This window comes from Lepus europaeus, chromosome 17 (assembly GCF_033115175.1).
Source record: "Lepus europaeus isolate LE1 chromosome 17, mLepTim1.pri, whole genome shotgun sequence".
NCBI lineage: Eukaryota > Metazoa > Chordata > Mammalia > Lagomorpha > Leporidae > Lepus > Lepus europaeus.
The window spans coordinates 83,631,281-83,655,248 of record NC_084843.1 but is presented as its reverse complement, the minus strand read 5'-3'; the positions used below and the strand labels follow the sequence as shown (position 1 = coordinate 83,655,248).

The 23,968-nt window shown below is 44.0% G+C and overlaps 1 protein-coding gene across 1 annotated transcript in view; it reads right to left on the bottom strand.

Moving 5' to 3' along the window:
• Nucleotides 1-23,968, bottom strand: part of LOC133776021 (zinc finger protein 260-like) — a 49,605-nt gene that overhangs the window by 7,937 nt on the left and 17,700 nt on the right. Inside the window, exons 4-5 of the mRNA XM_062214676.1 lie at nucleotides 7,845-7,971; nucleotides 7,535-7,627 (exon numbers count right to left, since the gene is read on the bottom strand). Coding sequence (XP_062070660.1) covers nucleotides 7,535-7,627; nucleotides 7,845-7,971 — 220 coding nt within the window. The remainder of the gene's footprint in view (nucleotides 1-7,534; nucleotides 7,628-7,844; nucleotides 7,972-23,968) is intronic.

Here is a 23,968-nt window from a genome sequence, read left to right as displayed (position 1 = left end):
GAGTTAAAGCCCGCATAAGAGCCAGGGAGCAAAGCCGCTGCCAGTATGAAGAAGCGGAAGGGGTGCATCTCACGTCTCGTTGTTTTGTTGCAATTTGTCGTCCTGTGAGAGCGTGGTAATCTCGGTTATCTCGGGGGAGATGTCGTCCGTAGGTGATAGAGGTGTATCTTGTGGCGGCGGGGCTGTTTTTCTGACCAATCTTTCCGGTATCCAGAGAGGTTCTCTTCCAGATTCCTGTGGGAAGACACAGACCGCGCCTCGGTTCCAGCATAATACCGGATCCGGGCCGTACCACTTTCCCGTGAGGACATCTTTCCAACGGACATAGCCTCGTGAAGATGGCTCCTTTAACATGTGTCTCTCAGCGGGGGACATAGAATGATCTGTCAAATTCAAAAAGTTTATAGTAAACAGTGCAAGGGAGAGGCGCATTCGAGGGGTTTTGCCCGTGGCAATTCCCTCCTTTTGTTTTAAGAGAAAAGCCTTGAGGGTTCGATGAGCCCTTTCAATTATGGCCTGTCCCTGAGGGTTATAAGGGATTCCAGTTTTATGTTGTACCTGCATACGGGTGCAGAAATCTTGGAATGATTTACTTGTGTATGCAGGACCATTATCTGTTTTTAAAGTTTTTGGTTTGCCCCAGGCTGCCCATGCAGCAAGGCAGTGATTAATGACATGGGTGGTACGCTCACCCGTCTCCAGAGAAGCAAAAATTACTTGGGAACAGGTGTCAACTGACACATGAACATACTTTAAGGTCCCAAACTCGGATATGTGGGTGACATCCATCTGCCAGATATGTCCTGGTAGTAATCCTCGGGGATTAACCCCCACCGAAGGCACAGGGGTTAAAGTAGGGCATGCGGCACAATGGCGAACAATATCGCGAGCGGCAGCACGAGAAAGACCGAATTTGGCGGCAAGGGTTTTTGCGTTTACATGGAACTCTGAATGAAACTGGATAGCCTGCTCTTCTGGGGAAGAAAATTGGAGTATCCAAATGGGGCGTGTGGCTTGATCAGCTATAGCATTGCCTGTGGTCATGGGTCCAGGTAAGGAAGAATGAGCTCTAATATGAGTAATAAAGAAAGGAGCAGACCGATTCCAAATAGATTTTTGCAGGGTGAGGAAAACTGTCGCTACGGAGGATGAAGAATTGACTAGTCCTGCGGCCTCAAGGATAGACACAGAATTAACCACATAGCGTGAATCAGACACAATATTGACAGGTCCGGGGAAATCAGAGAAGACTTGGTTAACTATAAGAAGTTCAGTTACCTGGGGGGAGTTAGTAGCGAATTGGAATGTTTTTGGCACAGATCCTGAAACAACATATGCACCGACTCCTGTTTTAGAACCGTCGGTATACACTACTGGGGCTCCCTGTAAGGGCTTTTGGGATGTGGACTTTGGAAAAATAACTGGGTGAGACTGAACAAAGGTTAGCAAAGGATCAGAGGGTGTTCTGTTTGTAATAGTTGCGGAAGTGGAGCAGACTAAAACCACCCAAGCATCAGTACAAGCGATTAGCACACGTACCTGTTCCATGGAATAGGGGACAACAATGGTGGATGGTTCGCGTCCAAAATGTTGGATAGCCCTCTGAATGGCTAGGAGAGTTATCTCCGCCACTGCCACGGGATAGTAACTAATAGATCTAGTAGATGACATTGAGGGATGGATCCAGAGGAGAGGCCCATCCTGCCATAGGACCGCGGTGGGCTGTTTAAGGGTGTCGAGGACCCAAAGAGTAAGGTCTCCCGCAGGGTCCCAACGTTTTAGGGCAGCTTTACTAAGGGCATCGTTGACAATTGACAGTGCTTGTTTGGCCTCAGAGGTGAAGGTTCGGGGGGAAGCAAGATCCGGGTCTCCTTTAAGTATATTAAAGAGGGGCTGCAATGCAGCATTAGGAATGTTAAGGTAGGGCCTAATCCAATTGATATCCCCTAAAAGTTTTTGTAAGTCATTTAGAGTGGAGATAGCATTGATTTTTATTTGAATTTTTTGAGGTCTAATTTGAGTAGGGGCGACTATAGCCCCAAGATAAGAAACTACAGACGACAATTGCACCTTATTAGGTGCAATATGCAGCCCTGCCCCTTCCAGCACTTGTTGGAGTGTACTGTATAAGGCCAGGAGCCTCTCTGCTGTGGGGGCTGCACACAGTAGGTCGTCCATATAATGTAGGCACCTGCAGTCGGAATATCGGTCTCTAAGAGGTTTTAGTACTTGGGCTACATAGACTTGACACATGGTGGGGCTATTAGTCATACCCTGAGGCAAGACTGTCCACTCCCAACGCTTGTCCGGTTGTTCCTGGTTCTGGGTGGGGACAGTAAAAGCAAAACGTGGGGTATCCTTTTTGTCCAATGGAATGGAAAAGAAACAATCCTTAAGATCTATTACAATAACAGGCCATTGGTTGGGAAGTGCCGAAAGCAGAGGAAGACCACGTTGCACAGGGCCCATAGGCTGCATCTGTGCGTTGACTGCCCTAAGATCATGTAAGAGTCTCCATTGACCTAATTTTTTGCGGATGGCAAAAATAGGCGTATTCCATGGAGAGGTGGATGGGATCAAATGACCAGCGTTGACCTGCTCCAAGACCAGAGTGTTGACTGCCTCCAGTTTCTCCTGAGATAGGGGCCACTGTGGAACCCAGACGGGTACGTCCGTTAGCCACGAGATGGGTAAAGGCTCCACTGGTTTAGGAGGCGAAACAGTGACCCCTAGGAAAAACCCAGGCCAACTTTACTTGGTCTTTGTTTTGGTTCAATGGGGGAAGGGTGGCCCTGGAGCTGGACACCGAGTCCCTTGCCTGGGACGTAACCCATATTTTGTAGCATAGATCGTACTGCAGGGGAAGTGGTGACCAAAGCAACATCCATTTCGGCCAGGACGTCTCTCCCCCAAAGGGAAATGGGTAGAGGTAAAATGAATGGAGAAAACTGTCCTCTATGACCCTCGCTATCCTGCCATGACAACAAGGCTGCACTGATTTTTGGGAAATGAGCAAAACCAAGTCCTTGCAAGGTTTGTTCCGCCACATTTGTAGGCCATGTACTAGGCCAGTCCTTTGTTGCTATAATGGATTTGTCGGCTCCTGTGTCTAAAAGTCCCTTAATGTCCTTGCCATTAATCTGCAACACTAAAGTGGGACGTTCATTTAAAAGCATATGTAAGCCGGTAAAATTAATGCCAGAGGACCCAAAGTTACCAGTGCCGCGAACGTGGTTTTTAGCTGGGATTAAAGAGTGAAGACTGGGCAGTAATAACATTTGTGCGATACGGTCTCCAGGATTGATTACTAAAGGTCCCTGAGGGGCCTGAACCATGATCTTTACTTTACCAGTGAAATCAGAGTCAACTACCCCGGGGATCACAGCTAGCCCTCGGAGGGCGGCGGAGGACCGACCCAACACTAATCCAACCGAATCCGGGGGCAGAGGACCGGAGCAGTCGCTCTCCACTAATTGTACCCCCATCTCCGGAGTTAAGAGGAGAGGGGAGGTGGCGCGGAGGTCCAGGCCTGCGGACCCGTGAGTGGCACGGGCTGAGGGTGCACTGGGTGTAGCGCAGACACGGGAGGTGGAACCTGAGAGTAGATTCGATTTTGGGGGCTCCTCGCTGGGTTGGGGAGCCCCCTCTGGCCGTTTTTTGGCCCCTGGGCGCTACCTGTAAGTGGGTTGCCATCGATATCGAAAGCAGAACGGCATACCTCTGCCCTATGAGGGCCCTTGCGGCAACGGCGACAAGGCTCTATGCCTGAAGGCTGTGCCGTGGAATACCCATGGCTGAGATTGGGGCAATCGCGTTTTCTGTGACCCGGTTGATGACATTGGAAGCAAAGTCCTGAAGATATGGGGGGTCGGGTCGATTTAGATTTTGGACTGTTTTCTTTGACTTTTGCCAGCATCGCAGCTAGGCCCGCATTAGTAAGTGGCCCACCGGTATCTCTGCAGTATTTTAACCAGGAGTCCAGAGATTTATGTCTATATTGTCGAAGAATGTTTTTGCACTCTTTATTAGCCTGCTCAAAAATAATTTGTTTGACCAGTGGCTGAACGTCAACCTCGGAAGGGAAAATACGCGACGCAGCCTCAAGTATGCGAGCGACAAAATCAGCGAAGGGTTCGGCCGTGCCCTGAACGATCTTGGTGAGGTGGCTAGCTGAGTCACTTGGATTGGACGCCTGCCTCCACGCACGTTGGGCACAGTTGGAAATTTGCCTGTATACTTGTCTAGGGAATTGGGTCTGGTCAGCCTGATAAGGTCCACGCCCTAAAAGCATATCAGCATTCCACGTAGGGTGGCCGTCCTCAGCATTTTCATCTGCCTGGTCATGACAGCACTCTGTATTCATAGATTGCCACAAAAGAAAGCCGCCTGGACTTAAACAGGCCCGAGCCAATTGGGTCCAGTCGCTAGGTGTTAAAATGGACTGGCCGACTGATTCAAGGAGTGACAATGTGAATGGGGCTGTGGGTCCATAGTCATGGACCGCAGCCTTAAGTTGTTTTAATACTGTCATGTCCAATGGTTCGTGCCGGGCCTCTCGCGTGCCCAAAGCCAAAACAGGGTAAGCCTGAGCGGGGGCAGCGGGAGCGCCAGTTCGCAACTGTTTCCAGGCTTGTTGATGAAACTGTCTGCTTGAAAAAGGTGGCACATTTGGGACGTTTAATGGCCATGGCGGCACGGGTGTTAGATGGGGCTGAGGCACGCCTACATGACCGCCAGTAGGAGGCGCTGCGTCTTTAATCTGATGGGCGGGCACGACATCGATAGGAGGAGCCGTAGGCACTAGAGGGCGTAAACAGGCATCTTTTAACTTTTGCCGCAGCTGCGCATACGTAGGAGGCGGGGATTTAGGATCGCCGTCCCCTTCCCCCTCAGACTCAGAGGAGGCGGAGCCACATTCGGAGCCTGAGGCCAGTGAGGAAGTCTGGCATCCCGTGTCCTTAAATTGTATGAGGTCCCGGGCGCCGTCCGAGCTCTGAGAACGAACTTCCTCGAGAGCCTCGCGAACCGCCGTAAGAGTCGGGCGGTCCGCTCCCACCGACCTCTCCTCTTGGAGGCACGCCCGCAGTAGTTCCCATAAGGGGAGAACAACGGGGTCGATATCGGGTTCCTGGGGATCGTTAACTGTGCGCCGGAGATCCTTTCCTAATTTCTCCCAAGACTCAAGAGTTATTTGGCCCTCGTGGGTGAGCCACGGCGCAAAGAAATCAACACTTCCAAGGAACCTGACAAGTGTGGTCTTAGAAACCTTAATCCCTTTGCTACGCAATAATGCTTTTAACGGATTAAGCAACATTGAATGGCTAGATGAATTTCCCATTTTCAGTTTAAAGCGGGAAGACACGTCCGCTATCTTATTTTCAGTTTAAAGCGGGGGAACAAGTCTGCTATTCTTTCAGTTTAAAGCGGGGAAACACGTCCGCTATTCTTTCAGTTTAAAGCGGGGAAACACGTCCGCTATCTTAGGGTGCGTCCACCCTCCAACCACGAGATATACCTCACTCGCGGGGCCCAGACGGTAAGACTGACCTCGCTTACCTTCTACTTACCGGGCAACGTAGAGGAAGTTCCCCGTACGGGCCACCAGCTGCTCGGCGCCGTCCTCGTCCAGCAAGAGACAGAGACCGAACACTTTGCACGGGGTTCCTTTATTGCTCGGCAAGCAGGAGATCCAGCTTCGATCTCTTCTGGGCAGGAACTTCCCTTACACCCGCGTAGCAAGGGTTTATATGCACAATACACGTCACAAATCAGGTGATAGGCTAGAAGCGCGGGGATAGGACAATCTCGTGGCAAGGCGGGAAGGAGCGAGCTAGAGCGGGAAATCTAAGGCGGGAAGGAGCGAGCAAGAGCGGGAACTCCCTGAGATGAGGAAGAACCCGGAAGCAGGGAGTCGGCGCCATCTTAGGGGCACGGTTCCTCCGGTCTGGTTCCCTACAATATGGGATGACAGCATTGGGCGCAGTGGATTTTCCCACTATGCCACAACATCAGCCCAGTGTTTTAAATAGTAAGGAAATTCTTAGCAAAAATATTTCTGCATTTCTCTACTGGATTTTCAGTCCTGAAGATGGAACAGTCTTATTGAATCATTTACTTGTAGGTATAGAAAGACTCTTGCCCCTAAGCAGGGTCACAGTTTAAGAACAGAGTCTGCATCTATGGTTAATCTCATATTCAGTCTTCCCAGGCAAATGGCTATAGACATTTATGGGGTTTGTTGTATGAAAAATCTTTTCTTTCCTGCACTCTACGATGACTGCTTTCCCTGTATTATTAAGGAAACCTTATCTCTTCAGCTTATTAGAACCATAACAGAAACAAAAAGTCTTAAAGGAAGTATCCCAGGCATGCTTCCCCTACCAGTTTAAGAGAACTGGTTCTGCAGCCCAGGCTGTGTTCAACTTTCTAAAAAGTGTCTTCTAGCTCATTCTGAGATCAAAACTCCTGGTATTCTCCTCTCAATTCTTGGTACACATGTTCCTGCTTGGTAATTTGCAGTTCTGAAGACTTTTGATCTCTATGTTGGAGATTCAGGTGTCTCCTATTTTCACAGAAACCTGAATATCCTATGAATTTATCTTCTGTTGCTTTGTTCACTCCCCTAACAGCAACAACAGCCAGGGCTAGGCCTGGCCAAAGCCAGGAGTCAGGAGCTTCTTCAGGGTCTCCATGTAGGAGCAGGGACCCAAGCACTTGGGCCATCCTCCACTGCATGCCCAGGCACATCAAAGGGAGCAGGATCAGAAGTGGAGCAGCTGGGACTCGAACCAGTACCCATATGGGATGCCAGCATCACAGGCGGTGGCTTTAACTACCATGTCACAATGCCAACCCCTATCATTTTCTAATTTATTTACTTGAGAGACAGAAAATGAGAAAGAGAAACAAAAGCCAAGAGAGCTCCTATCCAGGGGTTCATTCCTCAAATGATAGCAATAGGCTATCATTTATGTATTTGACAGGCAGACACAGAGAAAGAGAGAGAAAAGAGAGGCAAAAAGAGAGCGCTTCCATTCACTAGCACAGACCTGAAACACATACAAGAATAAGGTCTGGGCTTTGCTAAAATGAAGAGTATGAATATAATCTGGACAACATGTAAGAAATCAGTACTGCTCAACTGAAAACACTGAAGGAATGAACATGAAAAAAAACAAATGCCTGAAAAAAAACCCTGAGTATTAAAGTGTAGAGAAAGAAGTGTTAGGGAATGTATCTAACATAGAAAATATCTTTTCTGGCTTTGAAGAGCCAGAAAAGGATTGGATTCACATGTGATAGATTAAAAAAAACAAAAAAAAAAAAACAAAAAAAAAAAACAAAAAAAAAACAGAGCAGAAAATGAGGTACACTGGTGTATGTAGAAGAGCCTTCTCTGGAGACTGTACAATGTGTGGGGTGCATGAAACCAGTTGTCCTCAGGATTGAGATCTGAGAAACATTAATGAGAAGAGCTCCAATCAACAACTGTCTTTTTGTCCCAGTCTCCCTGCCCAAATATGTGTTGACTGACCTGGGAGGCTATGGTTTAGGGGTTTTTCCACTATCCATGGCTCTGCTCCTTGCTCCAATTTGTAGATCAAGTCTGGTTTGATAACGCAGTGCCCTGTTAATGGGAAAGAATGTCAGACTTCATCAAATCACTGTATTAAGTTTTTTAAAGAACTGGTTCCAGAAGCTGGGTAACCAAAGGGCCATTCTTAATGGTCTCAAATACTATTCCTATCCAGCATTATACCTTATAAAATGTTCTTTTATTTGTTAAGTAGGAAAAATGAGTTCCACTTGAGCATTACAGGATAGTAATGGGTAGTGTCACTCACCCAAGGATAGCAGGCTGCTGTAGGTCTCCAGCATCACATCCTTATATAGGGTCCTCTGAGCATTGTCTAGGTCCTGCCACTCCTCCTGGGTGAAGTCCACAGCCAGGTCTTCAAATGACACCAACACCTGTAACAGCACATTTCTGTTCAACATATCAGCTCTGTTACAAAACAGAAAGACTAAAAGTGCATTCTCTGTGTGTATTTGCCACTTATATAAGATGTAGCTAATTTTGTAATTTATATGGTAACAGAAAGCAAAATCATATTGAAAATGTGTTGTCTCTGTATTAATGTTAGAATTGAAAAATCAGAGGATCAAAGATGGCAGATTAGGGAGCAGCATGCTTTGCGGGGCTAGGGATAAGCAGTGAGGAGAAAAGGGTAGGAGGTACATTCTGGGTGGAGAATTGAAGAGAAAATCGCCAGGGAAGCCCCATGGAAGGAGGCAAAACAATGTGAATCTGCATGGTGAGTGCTGATGTGCAGCCTATGCAGATGCAGTGGTGGAGAGCCGGAGTCAGCAGCATGTTAGAGACAGAGGGGAGGCCAGTCTGCAGCAATCTATGGGGATAAAGCCAGGGAGACAATGTGGCATGGGTCCATATTGGAGCCCTGGGGGCTGGCAGTTGCTGGTGGATGCCTGTGGTCCCAGTGAAAGTGAAGGGTCAGAACATTCGATTCAAACCAGTCTCTCCAAAACAGATCTCACAATATGACTGAGAAAGGGCAGGCACCATTTTACAATAGGGCAAAAAAATATGGAAGCTTGCAAGCATGCACATAACAGCTCACTGAGATGGGCCACATGAACGCAGTGCTGGCAGCAGTTGTGGGGGGACAGGCATTTGGGCAGTGGCTGTAGTGTTTGTGATCCAGAGCTTTGAGTGGAGGGAATGGCCTGCATCCCCCAATGACTCAGAGCTTGGCTGGGACCTGGCTGGCAGCTATGAGAGACAGAGAAGCACCTGCACCAGCAGTGCCCTCTGGACTCTGTGACTGTGGGAGCCTTGTGTGCACAGAACGTGGGAACTCAGCAGCTACATGAGAGGGTGTAGGGTGTAGCTGGGTATTCTTTTCCACCATGACCAACCTGGGTGTTACCTTGGAAACTTGCCCCACCCTAGAGCACTGACAAGAGCACCCTGGCCACACCCACCACACATCTTCTGGTATTCACAAAGGGGAAAGACACTCCAAGAATCCACCAAAGCATAACCTCAAAGATAAAAGCCATCAAAAGAAAAAATTAAAAATCAACTCCACCAAAGGTGAAAAATAAGAGCCAAAATTCAAGAAACAAGAATAAGACCCATGACCCCCTTCCCTCAGAGGAAGACAACATTTCAGTATTAGAATGCGAAGATGAAGAGATCAAAGAAATGTCATAAATAGATTTAGAAAATTAATCATAAAGATATTTTCTAAAAAGTCAGAAGCAAACCCAGGAACTAAAGAAAATCATACACAATATGAATGAAAATTTTTCCCAGAAAATTGAAAATTTAAACAGAAATCAAAATGAAATATTAGAAATGAAGTATTCAGAGGATCAAATAAAAATCCAGTGGAAAGCCTTAACAACAGACTTAATGAGGCAGAAGAAAGAATATATGAACTAGAAGACAAATCTTTGGAAATCCTACAGTCAGACAAAACAAACAAATGAAAAAAAAAAGAAAATAGAAAACTTAAAAACACCGAAGATCTATGGGATACTATCAAACAACCCAACATACAGGTCTTAGGAGTGCCTAAAGGAGTGGCAAGAGAGAAGGGAATAGAAAGCCTACTCACTAAAATAATTACAGAAAACTTCCCCAATTTGGAGAAAGAAAGGGATGGTCAAGTAGAGGAAGCACACAGAATTCCTAACAGTCATGACTAGAAAAGATCTTCGCCACAACACATTGTAGTCAAACTTTTCAGAGTTCTAAAGTGTACATGAGAGAAACAGCAAATTACTTTCAGAATATCTCCAATTAGACTCATAGCCGACTTCTCATCAGAAACCCTATAGGCTAGAAGAGAATGGTGAGATATAGTCCAAATCTTAAAAGAAAAAACTGGCTGGCACCATGGCTCAACAGGCTAATCCTCTGCCTTGCAGCGCCAGCATACTGGGTTCTAGTCCCGGTCGGGGCGCCAGATTCTGTTCCAGTTGCCCCTCTTCCCAGCCAGCTCTCTGCTGTGGCCCAGGAGTGCAGAGGAGGATGGCCCAAGTGCTTGAGCCCTGCACCCCATGGGAGACCAGGAGAAGCACCTGGCTCCTGCCTTTGGATCAGTGCAGCGCACCGGCCGCGGCGGCCATTGGAGGGTGAACCAATGGCAAAAGGAAGATCTTTCTCTCTGTCTCTCTCTCTGTCTACTCTGCCTGTCAAAAAGAAAAAAAATTAAAAAAATTTTAAAACTGACAATCCATAATACTGTACCTTGCAAAGTTTATATTTATAAATAACATGAAATAAAGACCTTCAATAACAAACAGCAACTGAAAGAATTTGTCAACACTCATCCAGCCTTAAAAAAAAAAAAAAAAAAGCTTAAGGATATGCTGCATAGAGAAACACAGAAAGATAGCCATCATTACGAAAGAATGAGGAGGCAGAAAGCCCACCAGTAGAAACACAAGAAATCCAAACTAAACAATAGAAATATTTATAGAAAAAAGGCAGGGCATGTCATTTCTTATCAACAGTCACCTTGAATGTAAACAGCCTCAACTCTTTGGCACAGAGGGCACTGCTTCCAACTCCATGAGGTCCTCACCAGAGCTGATCTGACGCCAGTGCCCTTGAACCTCCCACACTCTGAGCTCATCAGTCTGTGTTAAAAGACACAGACTGGCTTTATGGATTGAAAAACAAGACCCATCTATTTGCTGTTTATAAGAAACACATCTCACCAACAAAGATACATAACGACTGAAAGTGAAAGGGAGAAAAAGACATTATATGCTAACAGAAACCAAAAAAGAGAAGGTGTTGCCATTCTAGTATCAGACAAAATGGATTTTAACATAATAACTGTTAAAAAAATATGAAGAAGGGCACTATGTAATGATTAAGGGATGAACCCAACAGGAAGATGTGATATAATAAATGTATATGCACCTAATTACAGGGCACCTGGCTACTTAAAAAAATGTTAATGGACCTAAAGACAGACATAGACTCCAGCACAAATGTAATGGGAAACTTCAATACCACACTTTCAGTGATGGACGGATCAACCAGATAGAAATCAGCAAGAAACAACAGCTAATTGATACTATAAACCAAATGGACCTAATGGATTTCTACAGAACCTTTCACCCCACAGTGGCAAATACATATTCTTCTCACAAGTGCATGGAACTTTCTCTAGCATAGACCATATGCGAGGCCACAAAACAAGTCTCAGCAAATTCAAAAAATCGAAATCATTCCATGCATCTTCTCAGACCACAATGGAATGAAACTGGGAATCAGCAAACTAAGAATCTCTTAAATCATGTGCAAACACATGGAGACTGAACAATATGCTCCTGAATAAACAGTGGGTCATAGAAGAAATCAAAAGAGAAATCAAAAAATTTCTGTAAACGATAAAGATGACAATACATCACAGCAAAACATGTAATACAGCAGAAGCAGTGCTAAGAGAGAAGTTTATAGCAGTTGGTGCCTATATGAAGAAACTGGAAAGGTACCAAATAAATGAGGTATCAATGCATCTCAAGGACTTAGAATATTATCAACAAATTGAAGTAGCACCTTGACAGTAGGGACTCCATTTTGGAGCATTTAAGACTCCATTCTGGGAAAGCACCCCCCCCAACCATGAGACTCTGGTCTGAAACTATGATCTAAAACAGTAGAACAATAGCAGGCCACTACATCACACTTGGCAGAGCATAGAAACCCCCTAGCATAATTGTTCAAGCTTGAAAGTAGAAAGGTTGCACCTGGGTTAATGATAAAAATGTAATTTGTCTATGTCCTACATATAATTAAAACCAATACCTGGATTAATGTCAGGATTATAAGATTGTAACTGGTATTGTCAAGATTATAATTGATACTAGTTTCCCATAGGTTTTAGGTCAGCTTGACCCCGGTAACCATGTATTCCCCCCTGTTCCTAGCAACCATGAACCCCTCCCGATTTTGTGGTTTTTGCCTTTATAAACCCTGTTGCTTTAGGCTTCAGGGTCAAGAGTTCTTTAGGGCATGAGCCCACTCTCCACCGCCGGCAAATAAAGGACCATCAAATTTTATCAATGTGTGGAGCTCCTTTGTTCATACTCGCTCAGGTACAACAAAATCAAACCCAAAACTAGTAGGAGGAAAGAAATAATTAAAATTAAGAGAATAAATAAAATTGAATAGTTAAAATTAGAGAATAAACAAAATTGAAACAAAAAATTATAAAAAATCGGTGAAATGAAAAGCAGGTGTTTTTTTATTTTATTTATTTATTTATTTTTTTTGACAGGCAGAGTAAGACAGTGAGAGAGAGAGAAAGGTCTTCCTTTTTCCATTGGTTCACCCCCTTAACTGGCCGCTACGGCCAGCGCGCTGCGGCCAGCACACTGCGTTTATCCGAAGCCAGGAGCTTACTCCTGGTCTCCCATGCGGGTGTGGGCCAAGGACCTGGGCCATCCTCCACTGCACTCCCGGGCCACAGCAGAGAGCTGGACTGGAAGAGGAGCAACCGGGACAGAATCTGGCACCCCGACCGGGACTAGAACCCGGGGTGCTGGCACTGCAGGCAAAGGATTAGCCTAGTGAGCCGCAGCGCCGGCTGAAAAGCAGATTTTTTGAAAAAATAAACAAAATTCATACACCATTAATGCAACTAACCAAAAAAAAAAAAAAAAAAAAAAAAAAAAGAATGGACCCAAATGAATAAAATCAGAGATGAAAAAGGAAATGTAACAACAGATACCACAGAAATAAAAAGAATCATCAGAAATTTATTACAAAGAGCTGTATGCCAAAATTAGGAAACCTAAAAGAAGTGGATAGATTCCTAGAAACATACAATCTACCAAAATTGAGTCATGAGGAGACAGAAAACTTAAATGGACCAATAACCAAGATGGATAATGAATCAGTAATAAAGACTCTCCCAACAAAGAAAAGCCCAAGACCGGACAGCTTCACAGCTGAATTCTTTTTTTTTTTTTTGACAGGCAGAGTGGATAGAGAGAGAGAGACAGAGAGAAAGGTCTTCCTTTTTGCCGTTGGTTCACCCTCCAATGGCCGCTGCGGCCGGCGCATCGCGCTGACCAAAGCCAGGAGCCAGGTGCTTCTCCTGGTCTCCCATGCGGGTGCAGGGCCCAAGGACTTGGGCCATCCTCTACTGCCTTCCCGGGCCATAGCAGAGAGCTGGCCTGGAAGAGGGGCAACCGGGACAGAATCTGGTGCCCCGACCGGGACTAGAACCCGGTGTGCTGGCGCCGCAAGGCGGAGGATTAGCCTGTTTAGCCACAGCGGCGGCCTCACAGATGAATTCTATCAGACATTTAAAGAAGAACTAACTCCAATTCTTCCAAAGCTATTCAAAACAATTGAAAAGGAGGGAATCCTCCCAAACTCCTTCTATGAAGCCTGTATCATCTTAATACCTAAACCTGGAAAAGATGCAACAGATAAAGAGAACTTTAAACCAATATCCCTGATGAACAAAGATGCAAAAATATTCAACAAAATAGAATCCAACAACACACCTAAAAGATCATTGACCCTGACCAAGTAGGATTTATCCCCAGTATGAAGGGATGGTTCAACATCACAAATCAATAAATATGATACATCACATTAACAAACTGCAGAAGAAAAACCATATGATTATCTTAATAGAAGCAGAGAAAGCACTTGATAAAATACAACATCCTTTCATGATGAAAGTCTTAAGCAAAATGGGTATAGAAGGAACATTCCTCAACACAATAAAGGCTTTATATTACAAACCCATTGAAAATATCACATTAAAAGCGGAAAAGCTGGCAGCATAATCCCTAAGATCCAGAACCAACCGAGAATTCCCACTCTCACCATTGCTACTTAATATAGTCCTGGAAGTTTTACCTGGAGCCATTAGCCAAGAAAAAGAAATCAAATGGGTACAAATTAAAAAAGAGGAAGTTAAATTATCCTTATCTTCAGGTGACATGATCCTGTATATAGCGGATACAAAAAGGCTACACTGAGAAACTACTGGAACTCATTATACAGTTTGGTAAAGTGCAGGATATAAAATCAACACAAAAAATCAATGGCATTTGTATACACAGACAATGTCACAGGCTGAGAATTACTTTTCAGATCAGCATCATTTACAATAGCTCAAAAATGAATCAAATACCTTGGAATAATTTAACCAAGAATGTCAAAGATCTCTACTATGAAAATTATAAAACACTTATGAAAGAAATAGAAGGAGACATTAAAAATTGGAAAAATAGGCCGGTGCCATGGCTTAACAGGCTAATCCTCCGCCTTGCGGCGCCGGCACACCGGGTTCTAGTCCTGGTTGGGGTACCGGATTCTATCCCAGTTGCCCCTCTTCCAGGCCAGCTCTCTGCTATGGCCCAGGAAGGCAGTGGAGGATGGCCCAAGTCCTTGGACCCTGCACCCGCATGGGAGACCGGGAGAAGCACCTGGCTCCTGGCTTCAGATTAGCACGATGCGCAAGCCACAGCGGCCATTGGAGGGTGAACCAATGGCAAAAAAGAAGACCTTTCTCTCTGTCTCTCTCTCTCTCACTATCCACTCTGCCTGTCAAAAAAATAAAAATAAAAAATTGGAAAAATCTTCCATGTTCATGGACTGGAAGAGTCAACATCATCAAAATGTCCCTACTACCGAAAGCAATTTACAGATCCAATGTGATCCCAATAAAAATACCACAAAAACAGACTTACAGACCAATGGAACAGAACAGAAATGCTAGAAATCAATCCAAGCATCTACAGCCTATTTATATTTGATAAAGGAGCTAAAATCAATCCGTGGAGCAGGGACAGTCTCTGGGTGGGAGGGAGGGTAAGTTTCACCATGTTCCTAAATCTGTATATAAGAAATATATTAAACTGGGGCTGGTGCTGTGTCGCAGTGAGTTAATGCCATGGCTTGAAGTGCCAGCATCCCACATGGGCACCAGTTTTGGACCCGGCTGCTCCATTTCTGTTCCAGCTCTTTGTTATAGCCTGGGAAAGCAGTGGGAGATGGTGCAAGTCCTTGGGCCCCTGCACCCACGTGGGAGACCCGGAAGAAGTTCCTAGCTCCTGGCTTCAGATCAGCACAGCTCCAGCTGTTGTGGCCAGTTCGGAAGTGAACCATCAGATGGAAGACCTCTCTTTTCTCTCTCTGCCTCTCTTCTCTCTGTTTAACTCTGACTTTCAAATAAATAAATAAACTTTAAAAAAATATTAAACTTGTACAACTTAAAAAATAAAATTTAAAAATAAGAATTCCAAAATTATTACAATAAAATTTCCTTGATCTAGACTTATCTTTCTCTTGATTATGAAAGGGGTCACAGTGTAATCTGTAGATATGTTTACACACATGACTGAGTTAACATGTTTGATGAACTACAGGGAACACATATTCAGTATCAGTCAGGGTAATAAATGAATTTTTGCAGACAACAGAGACAGCGATGATTTTCCAAATGGCTGGGTTCCTGGAACTGACGCTGTGGCATAACGGGTTAAAGCCCCAGCCTGCAGCACTCGGCTTTGAGACTCGGCTGCTCCACTTCCTATCCAGCTCTCTGCTGTGGCCTGGGAAAGCAGTAGAAGATGGCCTGAGTCTTTGAGCCCCTGCACCCATGTGGGAGACCTTGAAGAAGCTCCTGGCTCCTGGCTTTGGATCAGCTCAGCTCTGGCCCTTGTGGTCATCTGGGGAGTGAATCAGCAGAATGGAAGACCTCTTACTCTCTCTCTGCCTCTCCTTCTCTCTGTGTAACTCTGACTTTTAAATACATTAAAAAAAAAAAAAATGGTTGGGTTCCTGCTACCCACATTGTAGACCTGGAACAAGTTGTTATTGCCAGGATTCATCCTACCCAAGCTCCATTTAGGAGACAGAGAAGAAGCTCCTGACTCCAGGCTTCAGACCAGCCCAGCTCTGCACTTTGTGGCCATTTAAAGAGTGAACCAGAGGATGAAAGATCTCTCTGTGGTTCTGCCTTTCAAAAATAAATCTAAAAAAAAAAAAAAAAAAAGCACAGAAAGCTTACCTTCCTAATGATAAAAACTGGCAGAACTTCATATAAAAAATAAGAAAGGAATTGGTATCAAAAAGGGAAAATCAGATAAGAATTACAGGTTACTCTGTTCTCAAAAGTAAAATATTTTAAAATATGAAAAGGTGCATAAATTGTGACAAAAATGAGAAATACAAATTTAAATTATATTGTAATACATTATTTTACCTAATATATTTAAATGTTTGTGATTAGATAGGTAAGCACATTAGTTTTGGTAGCTTTTCTTAAAATATACCCCATACTGGACATGTCTTTACAGTACCATTTAACTGCTCTTTCATAAATCACAACAAACAGTCACTTTAGTAAGTGTCCACCTAGTAACTTAAATAAATTCTCTGCTAATGAACATTCCCTGGGAGAGGCACAATGGATAGAAAATCCAGAAGAATTTTGTATGTCATAAGGTGGAACAAGATTTTCAGGTTGAGTGGCCTCAACACATGGGCAATGTCCATGTCATGACGTTTGCCAAATTCTAAAGATATGGAGGATAGGAGATAAAATCCGAAGTCAAAAAAGGGTAAAAAATTGGGCTGGCATGGTGGCGTAGTGGGCTAAGCCTCTGCCTGTGGCACTGGCATCCCATATGGGTGCCAGGTCTAGTCCAGGCTGCTCCTCTTTCAATTCAGTTCTCTGTTATGGCCTGGGAAAGTAGTAGAAAATGGCCCAAGTGCTTGGGAGACCTTGAAGAAGCTCCTGGCTCCTGGCTTCAGATCAGCCTAGCTCCAGACGTTGCAGCCATTTGGGTAGTGAACCAACAGATGGAAGAACTTTCTCTCTGTTTTCCCTCTCTCTGTCTATAACTCTACCTCTCAATTAAATAAATAAAATGTTTTTTAAAAGGGTATAAAAATCAGCCGGCGCCGTGGCTTAACAGGCTAATCCTCCGCCTTGCGGACACCATATCTGTGTCTCCAGATATGGTCATATTGGGGTTAGAGTTTCAACATCAGAATCTGGGGGTGGCCAGTGCCGTGGCTCAATAAGCTAATCCTCTGCCTGCTGCGCCGGCACCCTGGGTTCTAGTCCCGGTTGGGGTGGCCGGATTCTGTCCCGGTTGCTCCTCTTCCAGTCCAGCTCTCTGCTGTGGCCCATGAGTGCAGTGGAGGATGGCCCAAGTCCTTGGGCCCTGCACCCACATGGGAGACCAGTGCGGTGCACCGGCCGCAGCGGCCATTGGAGGGTGAACCAACAGCAAAAAGGAAGACCTTTCTCTCTGTCTCTCTCTCTCACTATCCACTCTGCCTGTCAAAAAAATAAAATAAATAAATAAATAAAAATAAAAAAATAAAAAAAATCATTCATTCTCATCTTGCTGAATATCCAGAGATCTCTCCAGACATGGGACCCCATTTACATGAGATCTCAGAAGACATAATGGAGATTACATGATGTGTGAGGTGGTATCAGGTAGTATGACACACATATTACTGCAGACCTCACTGAGGATGGGATCAGAAAAATATTCATAGAAATAGAAATGAAGCATTTTCCAAAACTAAAATATAATCCCATTGATCAGAGGTTTAGGTTGCAAATTACCAATAAAGAAAAATTTTCCTAAAGAAAGATTAGCCTTTACCCAGTTCCTGAGATTTTTTTCTCTAAACACTTAGAATAACTCACCTGGCATCAATGTTTTCATTTACTCTAAGGGTTTGGACCTCATAGTCTACACTGACAATATGATCTATCAAAACAGGTTTTTGGTCATGTGGCATCAACTCAATCTCTACGTATACTGGAAACTCAAGCAAGATATGATTACTCAAACATGTCCTTGTGAACAAACTTCTTTTTTTGTTTTAAGATTTAGTTTATTTATATTAAAAGTCAGAGTTACAGAGAAAGAGAAATAGAAAGAGAGAGACATATTCCGTCCACTGGTTCATTCCCCAAATAGCCACAATGACGAGAGCTGGGCCAGACTGAAGCAGCCAGGAACTTCTTCTGGGTCTCCCACAGGGCTGCAGGAGTCAAAGCACTTAAGCCACCTTCTACTGCCTTCCCAGGTGCATTAGCATGGATCTGGATTGGAAGTGGAGCAGTAAGGACTTGAACTGGAGGTGGGGGCTTTATCCATTACTCCACAATGTAGGCCCCAAAGCCAAACCTCCAAAAGGACTTTAAACACAGGCTCAGATGAGATCATGTGATTGTCAATACGCTGTGTTTATTGTCGCATATCATGATTAAAAGAATTAGGTAACAAAAATTAGAACCCACTGAAGGGGAAAAACTAGAAATTCATGCTGGATGGATCATGGACCTTGCCTATGCAGATTCTTGCCTATGAAGATTGTTTCATAGCTCATTTTAGTAGATTTTTTTAAAAGATTTATTTATTTGAGAGGCAGAGTTACAAAGAGAGGAAGAGACACAGAAAATGGTCTGCTATCCACTGGTTCATTTCCCAAATGGCTGCAAAGGCCAGAATTGGGCCGATCTGAAGTCGGGAGCCAGGAGCTTCTTCTGGATCTCCCATGCAGGTGCAGCGGCCCAAGCACTTGAGCCATCTTCCACTGTTTTCTCAGGTCATAACAGAGAGCTGGATCAGAAGAGGAGCAGCAGGGACACGAACTGGTGCCCGTTATGGGATGCTGGTACTGTAGGCAGAGGCTTAACATACTATGCCACGGTGCTGGCCCCAGTGGATTCTTTTATAGTAATGAACTGGAATGTGAAAATGAAGACTTTTTTTCAATTCCTTAACTACTTTGTGGAATCACTGAACATGAGAGTCATGTTAGGGATGTGAGGATTACTTGGTATCAGAATAATCATGACTATGGGGATATCCCAATATCAAGTAACAACAAAAATTAAAAATGACCATTCAAAGGCTTGCTATGATCAAATTTCCAAAAATCCACAGTTTTTCTTTTTTTTTTTTTTTACTTTTTGACAGGCAGAGTGGACAGTTAGAGAGACAGAGAAAGGTCTTCCTTTTGCCTTTGGTTCACCCTCCAATGGCTGCCGCGGCCAGCGCGCTGTGGCTAGCACACCGCACTGTTCCAAAGGCAGGAGCCAGGTACTTCTCCTGGTCTTCCATGGAGTGCAGGGCCCAAGCACTTGGGCCATCCTCCACTGCACTCCCGGGCCACAGCAGAGAGCTGGCCTGGAAGAGGGGCAACCGGGACAGAATCTGGCACCCCGACTGGGACTAGAACCTGGTGTGCCAGCGCCGCTAGGCGGAGGATTAGCCAGCTGAGCCACGGCGCCAGCCACACAGTTTTTCTAAAGACAAAAATTTAGGTTAATATTCTTGAAATGGCAAATGTGAGAATACAAATATATTTTCTCATAAATTCATTAATCATTTAAAGCAATACAGTAAAAATTTAATGAGAGCCTTAAAATATGTGGGAAGAAATAACTAGAATTACAGTACTATGAAGTTATATTTTACATGAAGATGTATGTTACTTAAATGTAGACTATAAATCAAAGATAACTATTTTTTTAAGATTATTTACTTGAAAGGCAGAGCTACATTCAGACAGAAACCTTCCATCCTCTGGTTCACTCCCCAAATCGCTGCAAAAGCCATGGCTAGGGCAGGTTGAGACCAGGAGCCCGGGTCTCCACCCAGGTCTCTCACACCAGTTACAGGGGCCCAAACACTTGGACCACATTCTGCTACTTTCCCAGGCACATTAGCAGGAAACTGGATTGGAAGTGAAGCTACTGGGACTCAAACTTGTACCCATTTTGCAATGCTGGTATTGTAGGTGGCAGCTTAACCCACTGTGCCACAACACAGGTGCCAAAGATGATTAATGAGAATCACAAAACATCTATTTTGAAATTTACAATAAGTCAACAAAGGAGTTCCCAGGCCATGCAAAATAGGAAGTAAGGAAAAATTTGACAAGTAGGCTCATTCCTATTTTGTATAACTTATGCAGGATAGATCTTATAGAGTGAAAATAAGACTGAAGACTATATGAAGCAATAGTACATGGAAGAGAAAATAAAATTATGAATACACACAGGTGAGATAAAGTGCAGATTTTATACTATAAATAACTCAAAAAGTATCACGATGAGGGCACAGCATTTGAAAAGATGAACATTTGAAAGAAGGAATTACAAAATATGAAAGAAATCTGTAGCTTAACTATTTGGGAATTAGAGATCAATCAGAATAAAAGACATAACTTAGACAGAGGGAAACTGCAGAGGAAAAACTCATGTTTCAGGCATTTTACCAGAAATCAAGGAAGATGAAGGAAGTAAAAGCTGCAGGTTTAATGACAGAATACTCTACTAGAAAGTTCAGGGGTTATAAGACAACCCAAAAATGGAGAAAGAGGAAGAGAAGTCCTGAAAGAGACAAAGCCAAAGAATTTAAACCCCTAATTTTGCACACAGAACTCAACAAAATCATTGGCTGACTAATACACTAAACATCTGTGAGAGACCTCAGAAGGACCACTTAGAAAATAGCTACTACAAGCTAAAAGAAAAAAAAAAAGTCAGTTGCTGACCATTGCAAAGAATAGAGTTTGCAATCTGAATCCACTCAACTAACTGCCTTGTAAAATAGAACTCATTTTTCTTCAAAAGAACAAGTAACCACAATTTCTACAACATGTGGTTTACAAATATTTCATTATCCCATATAAATGAGGTTGCTAGAAAAGAGAAAGTCATCGAGATAAAGCAGAGTAGTGACTGCCAGGGTCTGTGGTAGAGGGGAATAGGATTTAGTCTTTAATGCACACAAAGTTCTATATATGGATGGTGATAATGCTTGTAAATGAATATGAATATGCTTAATACCACTGATATGTACACTTTAAAATGTCCTGTGTTGGGGCCAGCATTGTAGTGAAGCACATTAAGCCTCCACCTGCAATGCCAACATCCCATATGGGCTCCAATTCAAGACCCAGCTGCTCCACTTCTGATCCAGCTCCCTGCTAATGCACCTCAGAAAACAGCAGAAGAAATCTGAAGTGCTAAGGTCCCTGAACCCACTTGGGAGACCCAGAAGAAGCTCTGGGCTCCTAGTTTCAGCCTGGCCCAGGACCAGCAATTGTGGTGATTTGGGGAGTGAACCAACAAATAGAAGATATTCTCATTCTCTCTCTCTCTCTCCCCTATTTCTCTGTAACTCTGCCTTTCAAATTAAAAAAAAAAAAAAAAAAAAACTTTTTTTTTATTTTTTAAAATTTTTTTATTAAAACTATCCAGTATTGTTATGCTTTTTATCACAATAAAATGCTTGTTTTTAAACCTTTTTGCAGAGTCCTCATCCATAATCATTGCTATGATTGATGCACTGATCTGTTTCCCATTACTCATTTTGAAGTTAATATATGAAGTAATACAACACAACAATTAAAACTGCACAAATCAGGGCCAGTGCTGTGGCTCAGCGGGATGCAGCACTGGCGTTCATATGGGCGCCAGCTCGAGTCCTGACTGCTCCACTTCAGATCCAGCTCCCTGCTAATGTGCCTGGGAAAGCAGTGAAGGATGGCCCAAGTGCTTGGGCCCCTGAGCCCACATGGGAGACCAGAGGGAAGCTCCAGGCTCCTGGTTTTGGCTGGGCCCAGCCACAGCTATCGTGGCCACTTGGGGAGTGAACTAGCAGATGGAAGATTTCTCTCTGTGTCTCTCCTTCTCTCTCTAACTCTCCCTCTCAAATAATTCATTTATTTTTTTTTTTTTAAACAGGCAGAGTTAGACAGTGAGAGAGAGAGAGAGACATAAAGATCTTCCTTCCTCTGGTTCACCCCCCAAATGGCTGCTATGGCCGGTGCGCTGCACCAATCCGAAGCCAAGAGCCAAGTGCTTCCTCCTGGTCTCCCATGTGGGTGCAGGGCCCAAGCACTTGGGCCATCCTTCACTGCCTTCCCAGGCCACAGCAGAGAGCTGGACTGGAAGAGGAGCAACTGGGACAGAATTCAGCGCCCCAACCGGGAATAGAACCTGGGGTGCTGGTGCCACAGGCAGAGGATTAGCCTAGTGAGCCGCGGCCCCGGCCAAATCAATCTTTAAAAAAAAAAAAAAAAAACTGCACAAGTCATCTTTGGGCTAGAAACATACAATTTGGTATTAGTCTAAAATTAGATAAAAGCAAATACATATATATGAGCAAAAGGTACAAATTATATTTAAAATCATTTACTTATGTATTTAAAGGCACAGGAGGGAGACAGAGAGGGTGACAGGTACAAAGATAGTCACAGAAACAGATATAACCTGTATCGGTTTATTCCCCAAATACCCACAAAGGCCAGGGCAGGCTCACTCTGAAGACAAGTGCCTGGAATTCAATCTGGTATGCCTTGTAGGTAGTAGGGACCAAGTACTTGAAGAATCACCTGTAGTCTTCTAGAGTCTACATTAGCAGGAAGCAAGAATTCGAAGCAGATTTAGGATTTAAACCCACACGGTCCAAATGGATTCAGAAGAAGCTGGAGGTATATTTTTCAAAGTTATTTTCATTTTATTTGGAAAACAGAGAAACAGAGAGGCTAGAGATAGGGGGAGAGAGATAGAGAGAGAGAGAGAGAGAGAGAGAGAGAGAAAGAGGGAGACACAAAGATCTTCCATCTGGTTACTCCACAAATGCTCACTTTTAGCCAGAGCTGAGTCAGGCCAAAACCAGGAGACCGGATTTTGATTGGGTCTCCTATGTGGCTAGCAGAAATTAAAGCACTTTGGCCATCATTTGTTGCTTCCCAGGAAGCACATTAACAGGAAGATGGATGAGAAGCAGAGTGTCAGGAACCCAAATCAGACAATATAGGATGTGAGCATCCCAAGTGGCAACTTAATCTTTTGTGTCAAAGGCCAACCCCTGAAGAAGCTCACAGGGTAAAAATTATTAAATAAAGATGTGTTCCCTTTCAGTTCTTTATGTTTGTCTTGACAGTGGATCACATGTAACTCTCTGACTCCTGAATGTTTTCTCCCACCAAATCCTTGTGCCATCATATCTCAGGAGGGATCAAAGTTTATCACTGAGCCAATACATTATTTCCAATTATTGACAAGAATAACATTTTCAATATAAAAAAGAATTTTTGGTTTTTAATGAATAGCAGCTACTCTTATTTTTACATGCTGCATGTAGGCATTAGAATAAGGATTTGGGCCGGCACTGTGGCTCCACCTTGCGGTGCCGGCACACCGGGTTCTAGTCCCGGTCGGGGCGCTGGATTCTGTCCCGGTTGCCCCTCTTCCAGGCCAGCTCTCTGCTGTGGCCAGGGAGTGCAGTGGAGGATGGCCCAAGTGCTTGGGCCCTGCACTCCATGGGAGACCAGGAGAAGCACCTGGCTCCTGTCATCGGATCAGCGTGGTGCACCAGCCACAGCACACCAGCCGCAGCGGCCGTTGGAGGGTGAACCAACGGCAAAAGGAAGACCTTTCTCTCTGTCTCTCTCTCTCTCTCACTGTCCACTATGCCTGTCAAAAAAAAAAAAAAAAAAAGAAAAGAAAAAAGAAAAGAATAAGGATCTAAAAATGAGGAAATAGATTTAACAGGTTTTCATGTATGATGAAACTAGACATGAGAGAAAGGGAGATGTCCAGGGAAAAAACCCATTTCAGTAATGTGGGTCAAGGTTAACTGGTAGTAACACGTTACACAGGTATAAAGGTGTTAAGCTTGTGTTGTCATAGTAGGTATAATGGAAAGGTTAGAACATAGATCGTTAAGCTATAGACTGTTAAATGTAAAGTTATAGACAGTTATGACTAAAAGAACTCTGCAGTCTGGAAGGAGGATTGGACCTTTTACAATATATCAGCAATGGGCAGTGAGGACATGATTAAGATGAACTCATGGAGATGTCTAAAGAATACAGGATATGTTTATCTTCCATTTTACTGAAATTGTGGAA